Source organism: Fukomys damarensis, unplaced genomic scaffold (assembly GCF_012274545.1).
Source record: "Fukomys damarensis isolate Sample0158 unplaced genomic scaffold, DMR_v1.0_HiC HiC_scaffold_4, whole genome shotgun sequence".
Lineage (NCBI taxonomy): Eukaryota > Metazoa > Chordata > Mammalia > Rodentia > Bathyergidae > Fukomys > Fukomys damarensis.
The window spans coordinates 26302066-26321790 of NW_022900916.1; the positions used below are offsets into that span (position 1 = coordinate 26302066).

The following is a 19725-nucleotide window of genomic DNA, read 5'->3' on the forward strand; positions in this document are numbered from 1 at the left end:
TGTATGTGTGTGTGTGTGTGTATATATATATACACACATATATAATTATATATGTATATATATAATTATATATGTATATATATATACACATATATATATATATTTATGTAAAAAGACTAATAATAGAAGTATGTTATGCATCAATACCAGCAACAGCTTTTCCAGGTTTTGCAGTCATCTGAACACAATTATAGACATTCAGCACATTCCATTAAAGAAAAAAAAAGAAAAAAAAAACAAAGAAAAGAATAATATCCAGAAAACAGCCATGTTCTGTTGCTGTTGTGGTACCTGGCACCATATTTTTTTTAAGCATCTTAATCATCATCTAGAAAGAGAACATTCTAGATTAATATCATTAACTATAGCTCTGATAAAGCACAGTCACTACTATGTATCATAAAGCAGGTACAAGATATTTTACATTCACAGAGGTATGATACAGTACCGTCCTACATCAATAATACTAGAATCAGTTTTGGTTTGAAATTTGCTTTGTCTGAAAATAAGATTCCTACCCCTGTTTTTTTCTGGGCTCCTGTCACATGGAGAATTGTTTTCTATCCTTTCACTTTCAGTCTATGGGCTTCTTTTTGCACTAGGTGTGTTTCTTGTATACAACATATTGTTGGATTTTGCTTCTTATTCCATTTTGCCAGTCTATTTCTCTTGATTGGTGAGTTGAGGCCATTGACATTGATGGTTATAACTGATATGTACTGACTTATTATTGACATGTTATTGGCCTTTTGTTGACTCTTTTTACTTTTTCACCTTCTCCTTTTAGTTTCTTGCCTTGCCTATTTGATTTGCTCTGTTGGGCCTCATGGTGTTGTTGTCTTCATTGTCTTTTTCTAGGATCTTGTTTAGAATTCCTTGTAGTGCTGGTTTGGTATTCATGTAGTTTCTCAGGTGTTTTTTGTCGTGGAAGTGTCTTATTTCCCCATCCATTTTGAAAGAGAGTTTTGCAGGATACATCAGTCTAGGTTGGAGGTTGTTCTCTTTTAGTACTTGAAATATCTCATTCCAGGCTCTCCTTGCCCTAAGGGTTTGTGTTGAAAAGTCTGCTGTGATTCTGATGGGCTTTCCTTTGCATGTGATTTGTTTCTTTTCTCTTACTGCTGGTAGTAGTATTTTGTTCTTCTGTTGGGTTTCTGGAATCTTGATTATTATATGTCTAGGTGTAGATTTTCTTTTTTTTATTGTGGCTAGTTGGGGTCCTGTATGCCTCAGTTATCTGAATGTCAAATTCTTCCCCTCTATTTGGGAAGTTTTCTGTTATTAATTCTGCGAACAGCTTTTTTAAGTCATTTGTATTTTCTCCTGCTACTTCATGTATTCCTATCAGTCTTATGTTATTCTTCTTTGCATCATCTAGGAGTTGTTGGGTCAATTTCTCATGATCCCTTACTGTTTTTAAGAGACCTCTCTTTTCATAGTCACTGACTGCAGTCTTATCTTCTATATCTGAGAGTCTATCTTCGCATTCTTTTATTCTGTTGTGTACACTTTCAATGGAGTCTTTAATCTCCTGGATATCTGTTTGAATCTGTTTATGGATTCCATTTCTTTCCTATGTTGGGCATTTATTGTTTCCATTTCTTTCTTATGCTGAGCCTTCATGGCTTCTATCGTGGTCCTGAGCTCATCTATTTTTTTGTCAGTTTCTGCTCTAGAGTCTTGAATCACGACTTCCATTTTGCTCAGCATCTCTGGTTATCTGGGAAATTATTTCTGTTTTGAATTTTTCTAGAGCCTGATTGTTCTGTTTTGTTACTTCCTGTGCTTTGAGTTCAGGGTGTCCTGGTGGTTCACTATCGGCCTTTTCATCCTCATTTGTCCTACTATTTGCCATTGATGAACTAGAAGTCTGTCTTTGTGTCTTGCTTAAGTGTTTTCTCATTTTTATTTTTGTTGTCAGACTGTCCTTGGTTTAATCTCTGGGTTATCACCCAAATCTTCCTGATATAGTTGCACCCTAGCTTCTGAGTCTGTAACGACCCACAGACATTCTCATCTTCATAACATCAGAGAAAACAGCTCATGAAATCAACCGCAATGCCTTACCCCAACTGATATAATAAGCAACACATTAAGATCAAGCACAACTTGGAAACTTACCACCTGTGGCAGTCACTAGTCTATCACCCTTAAATCATTTGAATTAAATTGAAATCAAGAAGCAGTCCAGAACATGTCTGCAGTGAACAAAATTTCAATATAGTATATTTACCATTTAATGGCTCAGACAGAGCAAGGACGCAAGACCCCTGATCTCAGTTAGCTGATGGCTGAACCCCATGACGCAGACTGACCTCGGGCTGCAAGGCCCAGATTGAGTTTCCCAACCTTCTGAATGGTTGAACTCCACACCATTCTACTACAGGTTTCCCATGCCCTTTCTTTAAAGATGTTCAAAGTTGGGAACTCAGAAAAATACCCTTGATGACCACTTCTGCCTCTGCAGAGTGGGTCCAAAGACTGGCACAATCAGGAGGTCTGAGAGTGTGTGGAGTGCGGGGGAGTGGTGGTGGTGGTAAGAGTTATGGAGGTTCAGGGGGGCCCACGCGGTTACCTTCCTAGCACTGGAGCAATGGCTCCTGGGGCTGGAGAAGGCGTGGCTCTCCCTCCCACCGGTGGATTGGGGCCCAGGCTCAATTTTATTGATATTTTTAAAGAAACAAGTTTTTTCCCTGATTCTTCTCTATTAATTTATTTTCAGTTTTGTTGATTTCTGCTCTAAATCTTACTACTTTTTGTCTACTCTGGATTTAATTTACCCTTCTTTCTTGAGTTACCTAAACTGAAAATTTAGATTGTTGGCTTTTAGATCTTTCTTCTTTTCTAATATTTGTGTTTACTACTATTAATTTCCCTGGAAACACTACTTTTGCTGCATTCCACTAAATTTAATAAATTGTGTTTCCATTTTTACTTCAACATAACCTTATAATGTCTCTTAAATCTTCTTTGATTGATGTGTTATTTAGAAGTGTGTTGTTGAATTTCCAAGTGTTTTGGAATTTTCCAGCTGTTTTCTGGTTTAGTCTTGCTATAGTCTAAGAGCATATTTTATATGATTTTTATTATAAATTTGCTAAGGTTCATTAAAGCTCGTACTATTTTGTCTTGATAAATGTTCTATGTAAGTTTGAGAGAAATACATATTCTATTGTTCGGTGAAGTACTCTGTAGATACTGGTTAATGATCTAACCAATTGATTAATAGCATTGTCCAGTTTGATTCTATCCTTACTGATTTTCTACCTGACAGATCTGTCAGTTGCTGATAGAAGTCATTAAAACCTCCAATTACAATAATGGATTAATCTAGCTCTCTTTGCAGTCTGTCAGATTTTACTTCGTACATTTTGATGTTTAGTTTTGGAGCACCTATCCATTACAGATTCTTGTGTCTTCTTGGAGAACCAACCCTCTTCTCATTTAAAAAAAAAAAAAAAAGGCCTATCTTTGTTGCTGGTAATTTTCTCTTTTTTTTGAAGAAATAACTGTAATGAATATAAATCCTTGAGTTTTCTGTTGATTGATATTAACACTGTCTTTCTCCATACTTTACCTTTAATCTACCTATACCTTTATGTTTTAAATGGGTATCTTGCAGACAACATATACTTGGATCTTGTTTTCTTTTTTTTGGTACCAGGGATCCAACCCAGGACCTCATGCTTGCCAGGCAGGTGCTGTGCAGTGCTGTGTCACTGAGCTACATCCTCAGTCCCTTGGATCTTGTTTTCATATCCATTCTGACATTACTCCTAATTAGTGTGTTTAGAACATTGCTTTTTAAAGTGTTTATTGATATTATTTTATAAATATCTACCATGTCGCTTCTGTTTTCTATTTGTTGTCCTTGATCTTTCTTTGATTTCCATTTTTTTACCTTTTCAGTTTTAACTGAGCATTTTGTATGATTTCCTTCTTTTTACCTTTCCCCTGCCCCAACCTGGCCTTCATACTGAGATATACAGCCCAAGCCCTTTTTAATTTTAGTGATTCTCTTGCCTCAGCCTCCCAGAGTAAGCTGGGATTATAGGTATGTGCCATCATGCTTGGCTTTTTTTTTTTTCCCCCTTTTTCCTTATCATATCAATTCTAACTTTTTTGCTTGTGATAGTGGGGATTGAACCCAAGGCCTCCTGCATGGTAGGCAAGTGCTGTAGTGTTGGTCTACAATCCCTCCCTACCTTTTTATAATTTGGAAAAAAAAACAAAAACATTTATTTGGGGACAGGATCTCATTCATTTGCCCAGGCTGGACTTAAATGTGGGAGCGTCCTCCTTCTGCTTCCTGAGCAGCTGAGATTACAGAGTATAAATTTTGGATTTTTTTGTTAAATTTACTCCAGAATTTTTTATTCTTTTTGATGCTTTTGCAAATGGAATTATCTTAATTTTATTTTCAAACTTTACTTTGTACCATTTCACATTGTAGCATAATTTATAAAACAAAATCCTAAGGAATCCATTCAGATACTACTAGAACCAATAAACAAGCTCATCAAGGTTGCAGGGTATAAGATTTACAAAAATTACATTTCTACATGCTATCAATGGAAAGTCCTTAGGATTTTCTAAACATAAGATCATATCATCCTTGACTAAAAATATCTTTACCACTTTTCAATACAGGTGCCTCTTTGATCCTTGCCTAATTGCCCTGGCTGAAAACTATAGAATAAATATTGAACTGATGGGAAAAGTATCTACTCCTCACTTAATAAGTTATGAGTTTATACTGTCTGTTCTAGATCTTGTTTTTTGGAGTAAATTTCTATACTAGTAGCTAGAGCATCTTTACTCTTGGTAAAGTTAATACAAAATTCCATTGTATGGTCATACCCCAGGTTTTAGTCAACCTTCTATAGGTATTTCTTTTTTTTGTGTCTGTGTGATTCCTATTCTACAGATACCTCTAAGTGTAGCTCAGCAGTGTTATTTAGATGCTTTCTGAGAACCTCAATATTTAAGAATTTGCCAGATGGATAACTAGATCATTTGTTAAAAAAAATTCTTTACCCATTAGAGAGTCCATTGTAATTTAGTTATACTTTGTCAGTATTTTTTCCCTAAGCTTATTTTTTTTGGAAAATCGTATACTAGAAGCAATGTAGAAATTGAGTTCTCCATTCTGTATCATTTCTTCTCAAATTCTTATTTATTTTTGAATTTTTGTGGACTTGTCTGATGTGTAGTATATTTTAGTTCTCTAGAAAAAAGAAAACAGTGACTCTTGACCACAACTAAACTTGTTTCCCATTTACTTAGCTTTTTCAAGAATACTTAGTGAGCAGTGATTACATAGTTCTGTTCTAAGAAGATTGAAACAAAATATACCATCCTTGTTTTTAATGGGTAAATACATGGTTACACTTAATACTACCATTACTATTAGAAAATATATTTGTCACTTTAGATATAGCCCAAAACTTTTGTTTAAAAACTTACTTGTTTGCAAGCATGCTTGGATTGTGTTTGAGTGAAATAGGAAAAGGTTTTCAAACTTTTTCATTGCAGTTCATTTTTCTAAGGTGCAGCGGTGAATACGATTCTCAAAACTGGACACACAGAAGTCTAGGTCATATTTTTATCAGGCTCAATAATTCTGCAGTGTCAGTCATAGCATGTTCTTCCTAGCCATTTATAAGTCAAACATTTTTCCCCCCTGTACCAGGGATTGAACACAGGATCTTGAGCTTGCAAGGGAGGCATGGTGCCATTGAGCTAATCCCCAACCCCAAGTAAAATATTTTTGAGTTATGCTATCTTTCTAGTAATTCTTTTTCTTAAATGAAACAAGACCCATTTATTCAAATACTGTGTGTCCTATCTGCCCCACCATTAGTTTTTTGTGTTTCCTTTGTTACTGTTTTTGTTCTTGGTAGCCCTGGGGATTCAACCCCCAGGCCCTTCTGACCAAGCTACATTCACAGCCCTTTTATTTCTTATTTTATTTTTGAGACAAAGTCTTGCAAAGTTTCCTGAGCTGGGCTCAAACTTGAGGTCCTCCTGCCTCAGCCTCCCAGAGTGCTGGGAATACAGGCATGTGTCATCATGCCCAGCTGTTTCCTTTGCTTTCTTGGTTTGATTAGTTAAATTCAGTTTGGTACTTTTCCCCTTGAAAGCCAGTAAACAAATTCTGACTTTAAATGAATGAGGGCACAAGTTTTTTCACAACGTATTAGTAATGTTTACTTTCTTGGAAAAAGTAAAATTGATCTTAACACAAATATATTTCAGAAATTAGTTTTCCATGTTAATATTGTTATAGTTATGATTTCACACCAAAAAACTTTTTTCCCTGAGAATTTGTGTATCGTCTACTGAGAGTCTTTCTTTCCATGAAACCAGTCACTGAGGTTGACATGAAAAAATTTCAGGTATGCTTGGATTATATTCTAACATAGATTTGCTCTCCCATTTGACTCCTTTTTCTCTTACCATTGTCTTTTTCACATTCCCATTTATCTTCATCCAATTTGTATTAGGTAGATGAGGAGAAAAATACAGTGATCAAGTTGCCAGCCATTTCTGTCCCATTTATCCCTGAAATGAACCAAGTTTTCCAGTGTCAGAGTAGAGTTACTATATGCTGATTATATAACAGGATAATAAAGAAAATATGTTGACAAGGTGTCTGAAAGTAATAAGCCAGTCATAGTCTGCATAATCTGTTTCCTAAAAAAACATATTCTGTATAGCTCTTTCTTGGAGCCAAAGGAGTGAACATCAGAAAAGATTTTCTGAACTATAAGAATATCAAATAACTGTGGGTAGAATGTGAAATAGCAAAAATAATTTCACAGACCTTCTCTGGAAGAGTTGTACTAAATAACAAGCTATCAGTCAGTGAAAGTATATCTCACACTTCTAAATAAGAATAATCATTATATATTGAATTAAATTATTAACTATCAGTCAGTGAAAGTATATCTCACACTTCTAAATAAGAATAATCATTATATATTGGATTAAATTATTAACTGCAAGATGATTTTAGGGTGATGCTCTGTGTAGTGATAATCAGATATGTTTTAGTAGATAAGAGCTTGTCTTGATATTAACTGTCCTGTCTCTGCCATTAATCAGCAGCATGAACTCAAGCAATCCCTTTACCTTTTTATATCAGTGCCTTCATCTGTAAAGATGATAAACATATCTTCCTTTCTGAATATACATACATACATACATGCACATACACAGAGAGTATGCAGCAGGTACATTGGCACCAGAAAAAGAAAGCCCTCAATAAATATTAAGGTTCTTTCTTATGTTTTTAGAAAATTTTCTTCATGTATTACCATAAGAGTATTGAGTATTTTGAATGCCTGTAATCTCACTTACGCAGGAGGCTGAGTCCCAATTGTGAGCTTGAGTCCAGCCTGAGCGACAGAATAAGACCCTGTATTTAAAAATATATATATGTGTGTGTATATGTATATATACATATATACAATATATAATAAAATAATGAAATATATTTATTAATATAAATAAATAATAAAATAATAAAAATATACATATATATATATATTTTTTTACTCTTGTGAATCACCTTGATAAAAATACATTCATACAAAAGATAGTCTTGTTAAAAGTTAGAATGTTGTACTTGGATTCTAAAGGATCTGCTCTGTTTGGTGGTAAATATAATATGTAAATTATTACAGAAATCTGTTAAAATTTAGTTAATACTCTTACCACTTGACTAAATTTATGAAATCTTAATAGTTGTCCTTTTTCTGTCTTCAGCATTTATCAGAAAGCAAATATTACTTAAAAATGGAATCTTTAATGTCCATTTTCAGTTTGAATTTAAAACTGCTTTATTCATGTATGAGAGAGAAGATAATTGAGTTTACTTACTTACTGTGACATGGTATATTTTCTGTGGAAAAGACTGTGATATTTCAGGAAGGTTCATTCCTTTAATTAAACCATGAGATCTGTCAGAGTAGAGATCAAGTAGTGCCTGCTCTAACATGACTTTTGTATTGATTTTTTTTTACTTTTTGGCAGTGATAGGGATCAAAGCCAGAGTCTTGTGGATGCTAGGCAAGCACCCTACCACTGTGTTACATTCTGTGATCTCCAAAATTTAACAGTAGTAGATTTTGGATTCTGGAATTTCCAAAATGTTTTTATCATTTTTGTAAATGCTAACATGTAATTTATGTTACTATATAATTATATTACTACTCTTTCCTTTTGTTATGTTTAATCATTTAAATATAAACATTAGCATCTAGAGTTCAAGCTTCAACTAGAAGGTCTTTAGGAAATCCTTTTGGTAGAAATAGAATTGTAGAAACAGCATTTGGGCTGTTCAGTTTTTTTCAGGGATAGTTATAAATGAACTTTTTATGACTTGTAGGATGGAAATAGAAGCCGAAGTTTATTACATTGCATGATATATTTGCTATAAACTTCATATATTTTCTTGAGCTGAAATATCTAGTTTAAGTGACTCATACCTCCAAGTAATATCTTTTAAGATTATGAAGAAGAAATAAATGAATAAACTGGCTGAACTAAAATAAATAATTACAACTACTTTAATACACTGTTGTCCTTTCAGGCTCATGAGAGGCTTGAAGATTCAAAATTAGAAGCTGTCAGTGACAATAACTTGGAATTAGTCAATGAAATTCTTGAAGATATCACTCCTCTAATAAATGTGGATGAAAATGCAGCAGAACTTGTTGGTATACTCAAAGAACCTCACTTCCAGGTAACTTTCCTGTTGCTCTTCTGCCCAAGTTCCCTGTTTCACAGTATTCTCATTTAGTAGTTACAGTCAAGTTGAAGGTGATTTTTCTTTTGAAAATTACTTGACTATAGTTTATAACAGTCATGGTGAACCTTTTAGAGATCGAGTGTCAACACTGCAGTTAAACCTGTAAACTGAAGTTTTAGTTTAGAAAAAGCAACTTACACATTATCATCTTTTGTCTTAAAAACAAAACAGCCGGGATGGTGTTGTATGCCTATAGTCCCAGCACTAGTGAAGCAGGAGGATGGCCATGAGTTCAAGGCCTGCCTGGAGTATGTGAGTTCAAGGCCAGCCTGAGCTATATATATAGCAAGAAACTGTTTCAAAAAAATAAACAGAAAAAAAGAAAAACAAAATAACATGCATGCCATAGGTTTGTCACCACTGGCTTATAAGTATGTAACTTCCAACTCAGGTATTTTCATGTCCTGATAAGCTCAAGATATATAAGCAGTTGTACCTAACTATACCTACTGTATATATGCATATATTACAGAAATACATCACCATGGATTTTCCTTTGTGAAATTAAAACAACAACCTTGATGCACTGTCAGAGCACACAATAGCAACATTTTCTCACTACAAAAATAGATTTCTTTCTTCACTACCACTCTGCTCCCAGTCTTCCTTGGGCCCCATAAAGAATATTCTTTAGCAGTGCTTCTCATTTGGGGTGCTGCAAAGACTGTGGGACAGAAGAGCTGTGTAAGGATGGAAACTTACATAACATGCTATGTTTCATGGATACTGGATTGAAATTAGTACAGTTTAGGCATTGAGTTAATTTCATAAAGAGAAATCCATTTCAGAGGAAGGATAGAAAATTTTCTTTTTAACCTGTAACAATTAAGATAATATGATACTGGGGAGTGTTAAGGAAATAAATTAATTGAAGAGAATAGAAATCTCAGAAATACAACTGATTTTATGGAAAACTTGCATTTTAATGGGAATGAATGTTGCTGGGATAGAAGCATACTATTCTAAAGCGTCACTTCTTTTCCACTACAAATGTTAGCAATGAAAATCAAACGGTAATACCCCTCTGCTTTTTCTCATGCAAGTATGTGTCTCCAAAAAATGTTAGTGCAAAATGTAAAGATTAATGGTGTTTCCTACATAAGTTAGTGTCTTGTGTACAAAAACGTGTTTACATGTCAGAAACACTTTTTCTTTGAGAGTCAGTTGATTGAATCTTTATAAGGTATACTACATTATTCAGATTTTATCCAGCAGAAAAGTGGAAACCTTAGAGGTACTGAGTTATTGTTAATGATTTTCCGTCCCAGGTCTGTGTGTGCCGTTTGACTGCCCTGGAAAGACTACCCTCCCCCTTTATTATGATGTTGGCCTATGGAAGATACCAGCCCATTGTCCAGTCCTATTTTGTGGATTTGTCTGGTTGTGCTGTGTTATCTCTCCTGTTTCCTGTAAACAGAAGTTCTAGCTAAAAGGTTGATGATTCAAGTTCATTATTTGGGACTAGAATGCATCTTTTTTTTCTTCTTCCTCTTCTTTTTTTGGTACCGGGGATCGAACTCGGGTCCTTGTGCTTGCAAGGCAGGCGCCAAACCACTGAGCTAAATCCCCAGCCCTAGAATGCATCTTAAATGATGTGATGCAGCATACGTTAGACTACTTCAGAAAGTTTATACTACCTGGTTGCTCTACCACTGTTTATGTAGAGATAGTCCCTTGATTAAGGGTGATGACAGTCTAGGCTTTTCTTTGAACTTTTCTAGGCAATAATCTTTACTAAGAAATAATCTAGTTGTTGTTATTCTGACATTATTTAAATGCTATTACTTATGAATCATTTACCTTTTGATGAATACAAATTAATAATCCTTACCTAAGTCAGTATTTTTCATTAGAGGTTACAAAATGACGTTTTCCCAATTTTCTCATACTACATTTATTAGTTAATGTTCCTCTTAAATGTAGAGCTTCTGATTAGCTAGCCTGTTATTTTGTAAAGAATTTCCTACTGAAAAAGCAGGGAAATGCTTCTCTTTACCAATTTTAAAAGTAAAAAGTTGTTTAAATACTAAGTGTAGTGGTGTACACCATTAATCTTTGCACTCTAAGAAACTGAAGTAGGAGGACTGCCAAATTTATTCCCAGGCTTGACAACTTATTGTCTTGGCAAGATCTTGTTTCAAAATAAAACATAAAAGGGTCTGGAGATACAGCAAGTGAGAGAAGGCCCTGGATTCAATCCAGAGTACCAAAAAAAGGAAAATTGTAATAAATGAATTTTTCGGCTCTTCTGTGTTTTAAGTAGAAATATAGATTTGAGAAATTTTCATTAGTTCATTGTTTCATTCTCTACAATTGCCCTTGGTTTTCAAACTGTCATGGTTTTAGCTAGTTGTGGGCAGTTTTAGTATATGAATCTGAAGCTCATGAGAGTTCTGAACCAGAGTAGTAAAATTGGAAGTTAATAACACTTATGTAGTGGTTCAGAAGGAATAAAAAGTACTTCCTGAGACAAAAGTATTAGCTAAAAAAACCAAGCAGCTCTGGTTGGAGCTTTGAATAATTTCCAGCTTTGAATAACTTTGAAGACTCCTTAAATAGGGATTTATGAGTGTCTTTTTATATTTGTGAATTTTTTCTCCAGTTTCTTTTAAGTGTTTTCATAGATTTACTAAGAATTGCCATTTAAGCCAGGATTCCGGTACTTCTTGTTTTGAACATTCTGTTTATTTTCCCCTCTTCATATATTTTGATTTTCTAGGGTTTTTTTTTTAGCTTATATTGTATTCACTCAAATTTCTTTATACATAGCTTTATGCTGAGTATGTATAATTATAGTGCAACTTATTCCTTTAGAACAAGGAATAAAAATTTTTTATTAACACAGTAAAAGCTAAGAAATCCCTAGAAAGCTAGATAAAATCATCTGTGATGATAGGACATACATAGTAAATATAGAAGTTTAAAAATGTATTATATCCAGGATTTTTTTTTCTTTTAAAATTTTTGAAGGTGGTTACCTTTGGAGCTTCAATTGCAGGTTTGCCGCTTGACTCTTGACTTTTTTTATTTTATTTTATTTTTTGATACCGCGGATCAAACACTGGTCCTTGCGCTTGTGAGGCAGGTGGCGGAACCACTGAGCCAAATCCCCGGCCCCTATATTCAGGATTATTACTGATTCATTTTTTTCCTATCAGTAATGTCTTACATATACTAAAATTTTTATTGGTGATAATAAAATTTTCTATCATTGATATAAGATGCTAATATTTATTTTCTATCGGGCATCTTAAGCGATATTTTATGCATGTCAAAAGGGTATCATTACTAATTTAGCAATAGAAGGGTAAAAATTTGGCTCCTGTCAAATTTTCCTACCTCATAAATGAAATTAATGATAAATATTGAATGATGTATGACATTAATAGTAGTGGAATTCAATGTCTTCTCTGCTCCAGACATGGAAACCCAAGTTGGGTTTCTGGTGAGCTTGCCACATTAAAAAAAAATGTAACTGAATTCTATCTCTTCAGATCTAAAAGAAGAATATTACTTGATGATAATAAGTAAAACCTGTATTTTCGTGGTTTTTAAAAGTATTCTATGATTTGATTCATGTTTGGGAATTTAATCATATGTGAGTTGGAAATTTTTAGCTCTCTGCTGAGATAATGAACTAACAAATTATTTTTAGTAACTTATTCCATCAGTAACTAATAACCACATGGTGTTTTGACTTCTAGTCACTCTTGGAAGCCCATGATATTGTGGCATCAAAGTGTTATGACTCACCTCCATCAAGCCCAGAAATGAATAATTCTTCTATCAATAATCAGTTATTACCAGTAGATGCCATTCGTATTCTTGGTATTCACAAAAGAGCTGGGGAGCCATTGGTAAGTAGATAAATCAGTGCTTCTTCTTATATCTAAAATGTAACATCACTCGTGGTTTAGTCACTAGTCTGATGATTTTTCTTTTTCGTACTGTGTTAGAGTGAACACTGCATTCATGTGTGGTTTATCAGTCTTTTGACCATATTTAAATACACACTGATGTTCTATTGACTTAATTTATTCTATGAAACACAATCAAAATGAAAATTGAAACTGAATTAGAAGCTAGAAGTATACCAATGGATAGCGAAAACAAAAAAGATAATTATTCCATTTCTTCTAGTCTTTTGAAAAACTAAATTTCAAATTCAAATTTTCACATTGCTTGCTAATAGTGATATCAAAACATAGAAGAAAATTATATGAAAACTGAAGTTGTGGTAGGGCCCTAGAAGTAGTGATGGTTGCTGTCTTGTGCTAAAGTTACATATTTGTGGATCCTAAGAAAAGTAAAAGCTAGAAAAATGTCCATCAAAATTAACAAATACCTGTACTTGGTTTCTTGAGCTTCCTTTTATCCTGTGGGGTATGGACCAGATACTAGAATTTTTCATTTTTAGGGTTAACCTTAGTATGAAAGCCAATTTTGATGGAGTGGTATATGTTGTCACAGTTGCACATAATTTAATGTAATTGAAATATTAAGATAGGAAAAAAACATGGGAAAAGTAAGAACAATCCCCTTACCTAGTTTTAGAATATTTTAATATATATTCATAAATACTTATATGTTTCTTCTTAATAAAATAGGTAATAATTATATTGTTTCCTGTAGGGTGTAACATTTAGGGTTGAAAATAATGATCTGGTAATCGCCCGAATCCTTCATGGAGGAATGATAGACCGACAAGGTCTACTTCACGTTGGTGATATCATTAAAGAAGTCAATGGCCATGAGGTTGGAAACAATCCAAAGGAATTACAAGAATTACTGAAAAATATTAGTGGAAGTGTCACCCTAAAAATCTTACCAAGTTATAGAGATACCATTACTCCTCAACAGGTTAGTAATAAAATTTTGGGAAAGTTAAAAATACTGCTTTTTCTCTAATCACTCTGTTGGATATAACCAGAAGTTGCTACTGTTTTGCTAAAGAGAAATTCAAATGTCTGATTTAATTGTTCTGAACTGATTTGCTTTATCATGGATTTTTAAATTTTTTAAAGTAATTGACATTTATTATATCATTAAGGAAAAAATAAGGGCATTTCTTTGTGAAATGTAGCCTATAGCTAGGTAACAAATACTACACTTGGTCTTAGCCAAAAGGCTGAGAAGTGATTATAGCTAGGTAGCAGAAAACCGTGAAGCCTTTTAATAATTAATCTCTTAAACATTTTGACATTTATTATCTGCCAGGCACTGTATTTAGGGTCTTTGAGAGAATATGGCTTCGATCTCCTCCAGTTTAGTATTCATGTGATAGGATAATTGAAGAATGAAAGAAGGATGGGTACACACTGAAGAAAATCTTGGACACTTAATTTGGACACATTTGATTTGTATTTTAGATAAAATATATTGTTGAACAAGGGAATTTTTAATAGATACTATCATCTATCATGAACAGCAAGTAGCTGTTATTGCTATGATGGTGGTGACAGGGTAGCAGTGATATGACAGAATTATAAAGAAAAAGGAATTGCAAAAAATAGAATTGGAAATCATCATAGTATTGGAAGAAAAGAAAAGGGTTTACAAGCTTGGGTAGCATAGAAATAAGAAATATCCATCAATTTTTTTGGATCGATACTTCTTATATTCAGGTTAATTCCAGTAATTTATTGTTTGATGTAAGAAAAAAATGGTAAGTTTTCATGTTTTAGGTACTGCCAGTATATTTTATTTTCATATTGTTAATAGGAGGGTTTACATATGGTAAATTTCCTATTTTGTTATGATTCTTTTATTAATGGCATGCAGTGGGTGTTTCTTCAAATGGCCAATTTTTATTAAAATATTTCTGGAAGAAAAAAATCGGGCTTAAAAGCCTAGCTTTTATATTTCCCATACAATTCTTTGAAATAATACTCATTGAATGCTTATTTTAAACTCTTCTTGGGAAGATAGGATAAACTACCTATTCATGAATTTTAGTATATAAATTGGACTTCTGAAAATAAATAGGTTTGCAACATTCTGGTTGAAATGAAAGTGGAGGACTGGGCCGAGATTAGCTCAGTGGCTCTCCTGCCTGCCTCTCAAGCTCAAGGTCCCAGTTTCAATCCCCAGTACCAAAACAAAAAAAAAGTAACAAAAAAGAAAGTGGAGGACTTAGTTTCAAGGAAAAAAATCAGGGAAAAAATGGCATTAGAACTAGGCATTATGTACCACTATTACCTCCAGGGGTGCTTTTATTTCTCATTTGGCACATTTCTATTAGTGACAGTAGGAGACCTATCTTGGATCATAGTTGGAAGAGTAAATCAAAGGTTTATTATTTTCACTATATGTTATAATAGAAATTATTTTTTCTTCTGTAATTCGCACTCCAGAATTCTTACAGTTCACCATAGCTGTAATAAGTTTATAACCAAAACAAATTAGATTCTGATGTAGATTTTGTATCTGGTGAATTCCACATACCATAGAATACATGGATATTTAACCTAGGCTTAAGCATAAACATTTCCCATCCCAAACCTTCTCAAATTCTGATTTTCATTTAGCCTTTGGAGCATGGGCAAAGGTTTGACATGGGGGAAAAAAGTCATATAATAAACAGCTCTTATTTTGTTGAAACTGTAAGCATATGCCAAGATTGTCCTGAGCAACCAAGTAACCATGTACATCCCGCTCAGAAGTACTGTGGGGGAGGAAGAGCATTTATCTTCAGTTCTTTCACTAGAAGTTCCATCATACAGTACAGGAATCCCCCCTTCATCACAGTTTTGCTTTCTGCAGTTTGTTATTCATGGTCAAACAAAATCTGAAAATATTAAGTGGAAACTTCCCCAAAACAGTAACTCATAAATTATAATAATCTGTGGCGGTCCAGCCGTCACAACACGAACATGCCTGAGTCGGGGAGTGAGGATTGAGAAAGGAAAGAACACTCAAGCCTGAGCGGAGACGAAGAGAAGTCTGATTTATTTCACAGAAACAGCTCCTTTTATAGGTTCACAGCAACAGGAAGCTTTTAAGGGCACACAACACCAAATCATTGTTTTTCAAAGACCGAATTTCCTGACTCTTACTGATAACATCAGATCTATGGCTGTCTCTTTGAGTTTCTTCCCTTGCAGCAACAAGTTTAACAAGCAGAGTCCTAGAATGTTACAGATTGTATCAATGCCTTGAGTGTAGAGGTGAAGAAGTTTCCTTTTAAATGTCAAACTCCTAGAGAGCCACGGCCGGGCTCCCACAATAATCCACTATTCTCAGTAGTGTGATTTTGTGCCATCCTGCTCAATTCCGCACAGGATCATCCCTTTGTCCAGCGTACCCACTTCACCCTCTATACGCTACTTGCCCATGAGTCACTTAGTAGCTGTCTCAGTCACCAACTGAATACCATAGTATCATAGTGCTTGTGTTTAACTCCTGTTTTACTTAATAATGGCTGGCCCCAAAGCATTAGAGGAATGAGGGTGGCAATTTATATAGGCCAGTTTGGAATCTGTAAAGTGATTCCTTTAAGATCTCTAAAAAAGCAACAGCAAAATAATCCTATGCTGAGGTGCTAAGATCTACAGTAAAAACAGATCTTCTACCTATGAAATGATCAAAAAAAATAAATTAGTGCTAGTTTTGCTGTCTCGTCCTAAACAGCAAAAGTTAATGGCCATATTGTATGTTTAGTGCTTGGTCAAGATGTAAAAGCATTGGATTATAGGGTTCATACCCACCCCCCGCAAAAGGTGGAGATTCTTGTACCCTGGAGCCTGTCACAATTTTGCCTCTAGATTGCTGTGAGAACAGATGGAAGCCAGGAGTTCTCTCTGATAGGGGGGTATTTTTGAAAGCATGTCAATAGGTCATCTTGTTCAAACCATTTGAGGTATTGACTAAAGGGTCAAAATCTTTTATGAGACATAAAAATCTATATTTTTAAATTTAAGAATGAGGGTAAGTTAGAAGTAGCCAGTTCTGAAATTCTTCAACTTGTTCATTAAAGCCAAACTGATAGGAATTCCCTTTTACTCTTTAAGATCAGTAGGAGCACCAAAAACTTTATGGAAGAAATTACAGGTTAATTTCATTCAAATACAAATACAGTGCACATAAGAACTCTCAACAAAATACTAGCAAGTCCAATTTAATTGTGTATAAAACAGATTGAAATTGAACTTATTGTAGGTGTGCTAGCATAGTTTCATAGTAGAAAGTCCATATATGTAACTAAATATTACTATGTTAAAAGAGAATAACCTCAATAGACAACTTGATAAAATTCAGTACCTATTCATGTTTTCTTTTAAGATTACTAAATTAGGAACAGGAGGGAACCTATTTTATCTACCAAAAAAAAAAAAAATGTTTTTCCTCAATATTTGAATGTTAGAAGCTTTCCCTTTAAATACAGAAACTATACCCTCAGCTAGTTTGCCTGAGACTTTTTTAATGCCAACTCTAGCTTCCCATGAATCCCCATTTCCAACAGAATAAAAGAATCCATCATAAACTAAGAAAAATTTGCCAAATGTCAGACACAGTTGTGCATTGGTAAAAAAGAACTACTCTTAGATGATATAAGCAACAGTCTCTGTTACAACATAATAAAAATTTCCAATTCTCCTTTACAAAATTAGGAATGGAAGGGAAGGAGATGAAAGAAAGGAATTAAGATGTGTTATGTACTTGTACCAACTCCCCATAAGGAATGTAAACATTATGTACAATATGGGCTATAAAATAAATTTTAAAAAATGGAACGAGCAGTATCACTGATATTAAAGATGTAATAATGTTTGCAGAACATGGAATTGATGCACTTTAATAATCCCAGTATTCAGACATCTCTGGCAACAAACAGACCATTCCCAGCCACACTGAGACAAAGCACCTGACAAGTCACCGAGGATTTTAAACCAGCTTGGTACTGACAGGCTTCAGGACATTGGCAGAAGCTGGATGGAAAAGCACCACTTTCTACGGGGTGAATGGTGATCTCATTCAGAATTTTGATGAGGCTTCTAACAATGAAACAAAATGAATTGATTCAACTTCTTTAAAAAGTTTTATAAATTTTCACTGCATTTAAACTTTTGGTTAGGATGTGATGAAGTACAGATCTGCAATATTTAAAATTTTAAATCTCTAGGACACTGCCTCTTTGTAATTATTGTTTCTACTCAGTTTTTTTATTTGATGTTAATTAAGCCAGAAAAGCCAAAGAAAAATACAGTTTAAAACAAATATAAAGTCTTTGCTTGTTTAAAACAAAAACAAAACCAGAGAAAGAGGTTCAGTAGCAGCACTTATAGTCAGTATTTTCTTAAAAGTTGTATAAGCACAGTATGACAAAAATAAATTATAGAAATAAAAGACTTGGAAAAAAGATATAAAATTTATTTATAAAAAATACGATTTTTGGCATAAAAACCCCCCAAACTACAGATATAGAAATAATAGTTCAGGAAAGTAATTGAAAATAAGATTAATATACAGCATTCATTTGCAGTTTTGTGTCATAGCAGCCATCTAGAAACATAACTAAGACATTTACACTGGAGCCAGAGAATGTCATATTTATGACTAGGAATAAATCTAACAAAAGAATTTAAGCCCTCTAAAACCAGAATTATAAAGATTCAATGAAATCAATCAAAACTGCAACAGAATTTTTTGTGTCCTTTGATAGGATGAATTACCAAGACACTTTTGAGGCACAAACTCAGGAAGAGGGGCTTATTATTGATGTGTAGGATTTAAGAAACTGTGGTACTGGCATTGAAATAGATGTAGCATGATCAATGGAATAGAGAGCTCAGAAAGAGACCTACACATATATATCACTTTGGTATCTGACAAAGTTATGCCTTTCAGTAGAAAAGGAGAAATTATTCAAGGAATATAGGGAGATTGATTGTTTATAGGGATATTTGAAATTATGTTCCTGTTTTACTCTATACCCAAAACCATAAAGTTAAATGAAGTTATTCAGACATACAAGCTTAAATATTACATAGTTTCCTCTTATCTGAAAAACATTTTTGTGTGTGCTTATGATGAAATAGAACACAGATAATAGGGGAAGAAATAGGAAAAAAGTTATTGTAATCCAACACAGACAGCTGGGCATAGTGGTGCACGCCTGTAATCCCATCACTTGGGGCTGTGGCAGGAGGATTGCCATGAGTTCAAGGCCAGCCTGGGCCTCATAGTGAGTTCAAGGTCAGCCTGAAATAGCAAGATTCTGTCTCAAAAAAAAAAAAAAAAAAAAATCCAGCAACAACAATATATCCAGTGTATCTAAAGGTGTACCTTGACTTAATACAGTTGTCTCACATGTTGGCCTAATAGTCTGGTTTTTAGTCTGTGCATATGATAATTAACTATATGGTTTTATAAATCTGATGCTGGCAAAATAGGGTGGAGGGAAAGAGAAAAAGAATTGAAATGTGTTAGATACATGTATCAGTTCTCTAGAATGAATATAATCATTATTAAACATGTACTAATAAAAAGGAAAAGGAAAAAAACACTTTCTGGTAGCAGCACACTGCCCCCCCCCATACCTACAACCAGACCTTTGGAAAGTAAGTATATGAAACTATACTAAAAGTCACAATGTAGGATGCCTTTATTTACATATTACTTGAAAAAATTATACATGCAAGTCTACACTTTATCATCTACATTGCTGCTGGCAGTGAAAATCGGTAAAACTACATTGGGGAAAAGAAGGTTAGTGGTAGCTCTTAGAGTTGAATTTTCAGGTGTATCAATCACAACAGTCATTTTCTAGAGTGATTCTTATATACAGCTGGAAGCATGTTAGGTAAATCCCCAAAGATTGCATGTGTGTAACATACTTTTTAAACTTAAGTTCATATTTTTAAAGAGTTCATGTAGTTGCAATTAAGTCTGTCTATAAAAGGAAATGCAAG

At 34.0% G+C, this 19725-nt stretch overlaps 1 protein-coding gene and 1 pseudogene across 13 annotated transcripts in view; one reads left to right on the plus strand and one right to left on the minus strand.

Moving 5' to 3' along the window:
* The window catches only part of Mpp6 (membrane palmitoylated protein 6), a 93071-nt gene that overhangs the window by 40637 nt on the left and 32709 nt on the right, over positions 1-19725 (plus strand). For all 13 annotated transcript variants that reach the window (XR_004514736.1, XM_033757301.1, XM_033757307.1 and 10 more), the window contains 3 exons: positions 8597-8749; positions 12520-12672; positions 13448-13675. Coding sequence is in view for 12 of the 13 variants with exons in the window: in XM_033757301.1 (XP_033613192.1) it covers positions 8597-8749; positions 12520-12672; positions 13448-13675 (534 nt within the window). In the remaining variant the exon portion in view is untranslated. The remainder of the gene's footprint in view (positions 1-8596; positions 8750-12519; positions 12673-13447; positions 13676-19725) is intronic.
* Positions 13838-13955, minus strand: LOC117284207 (annotated as a pseudogene).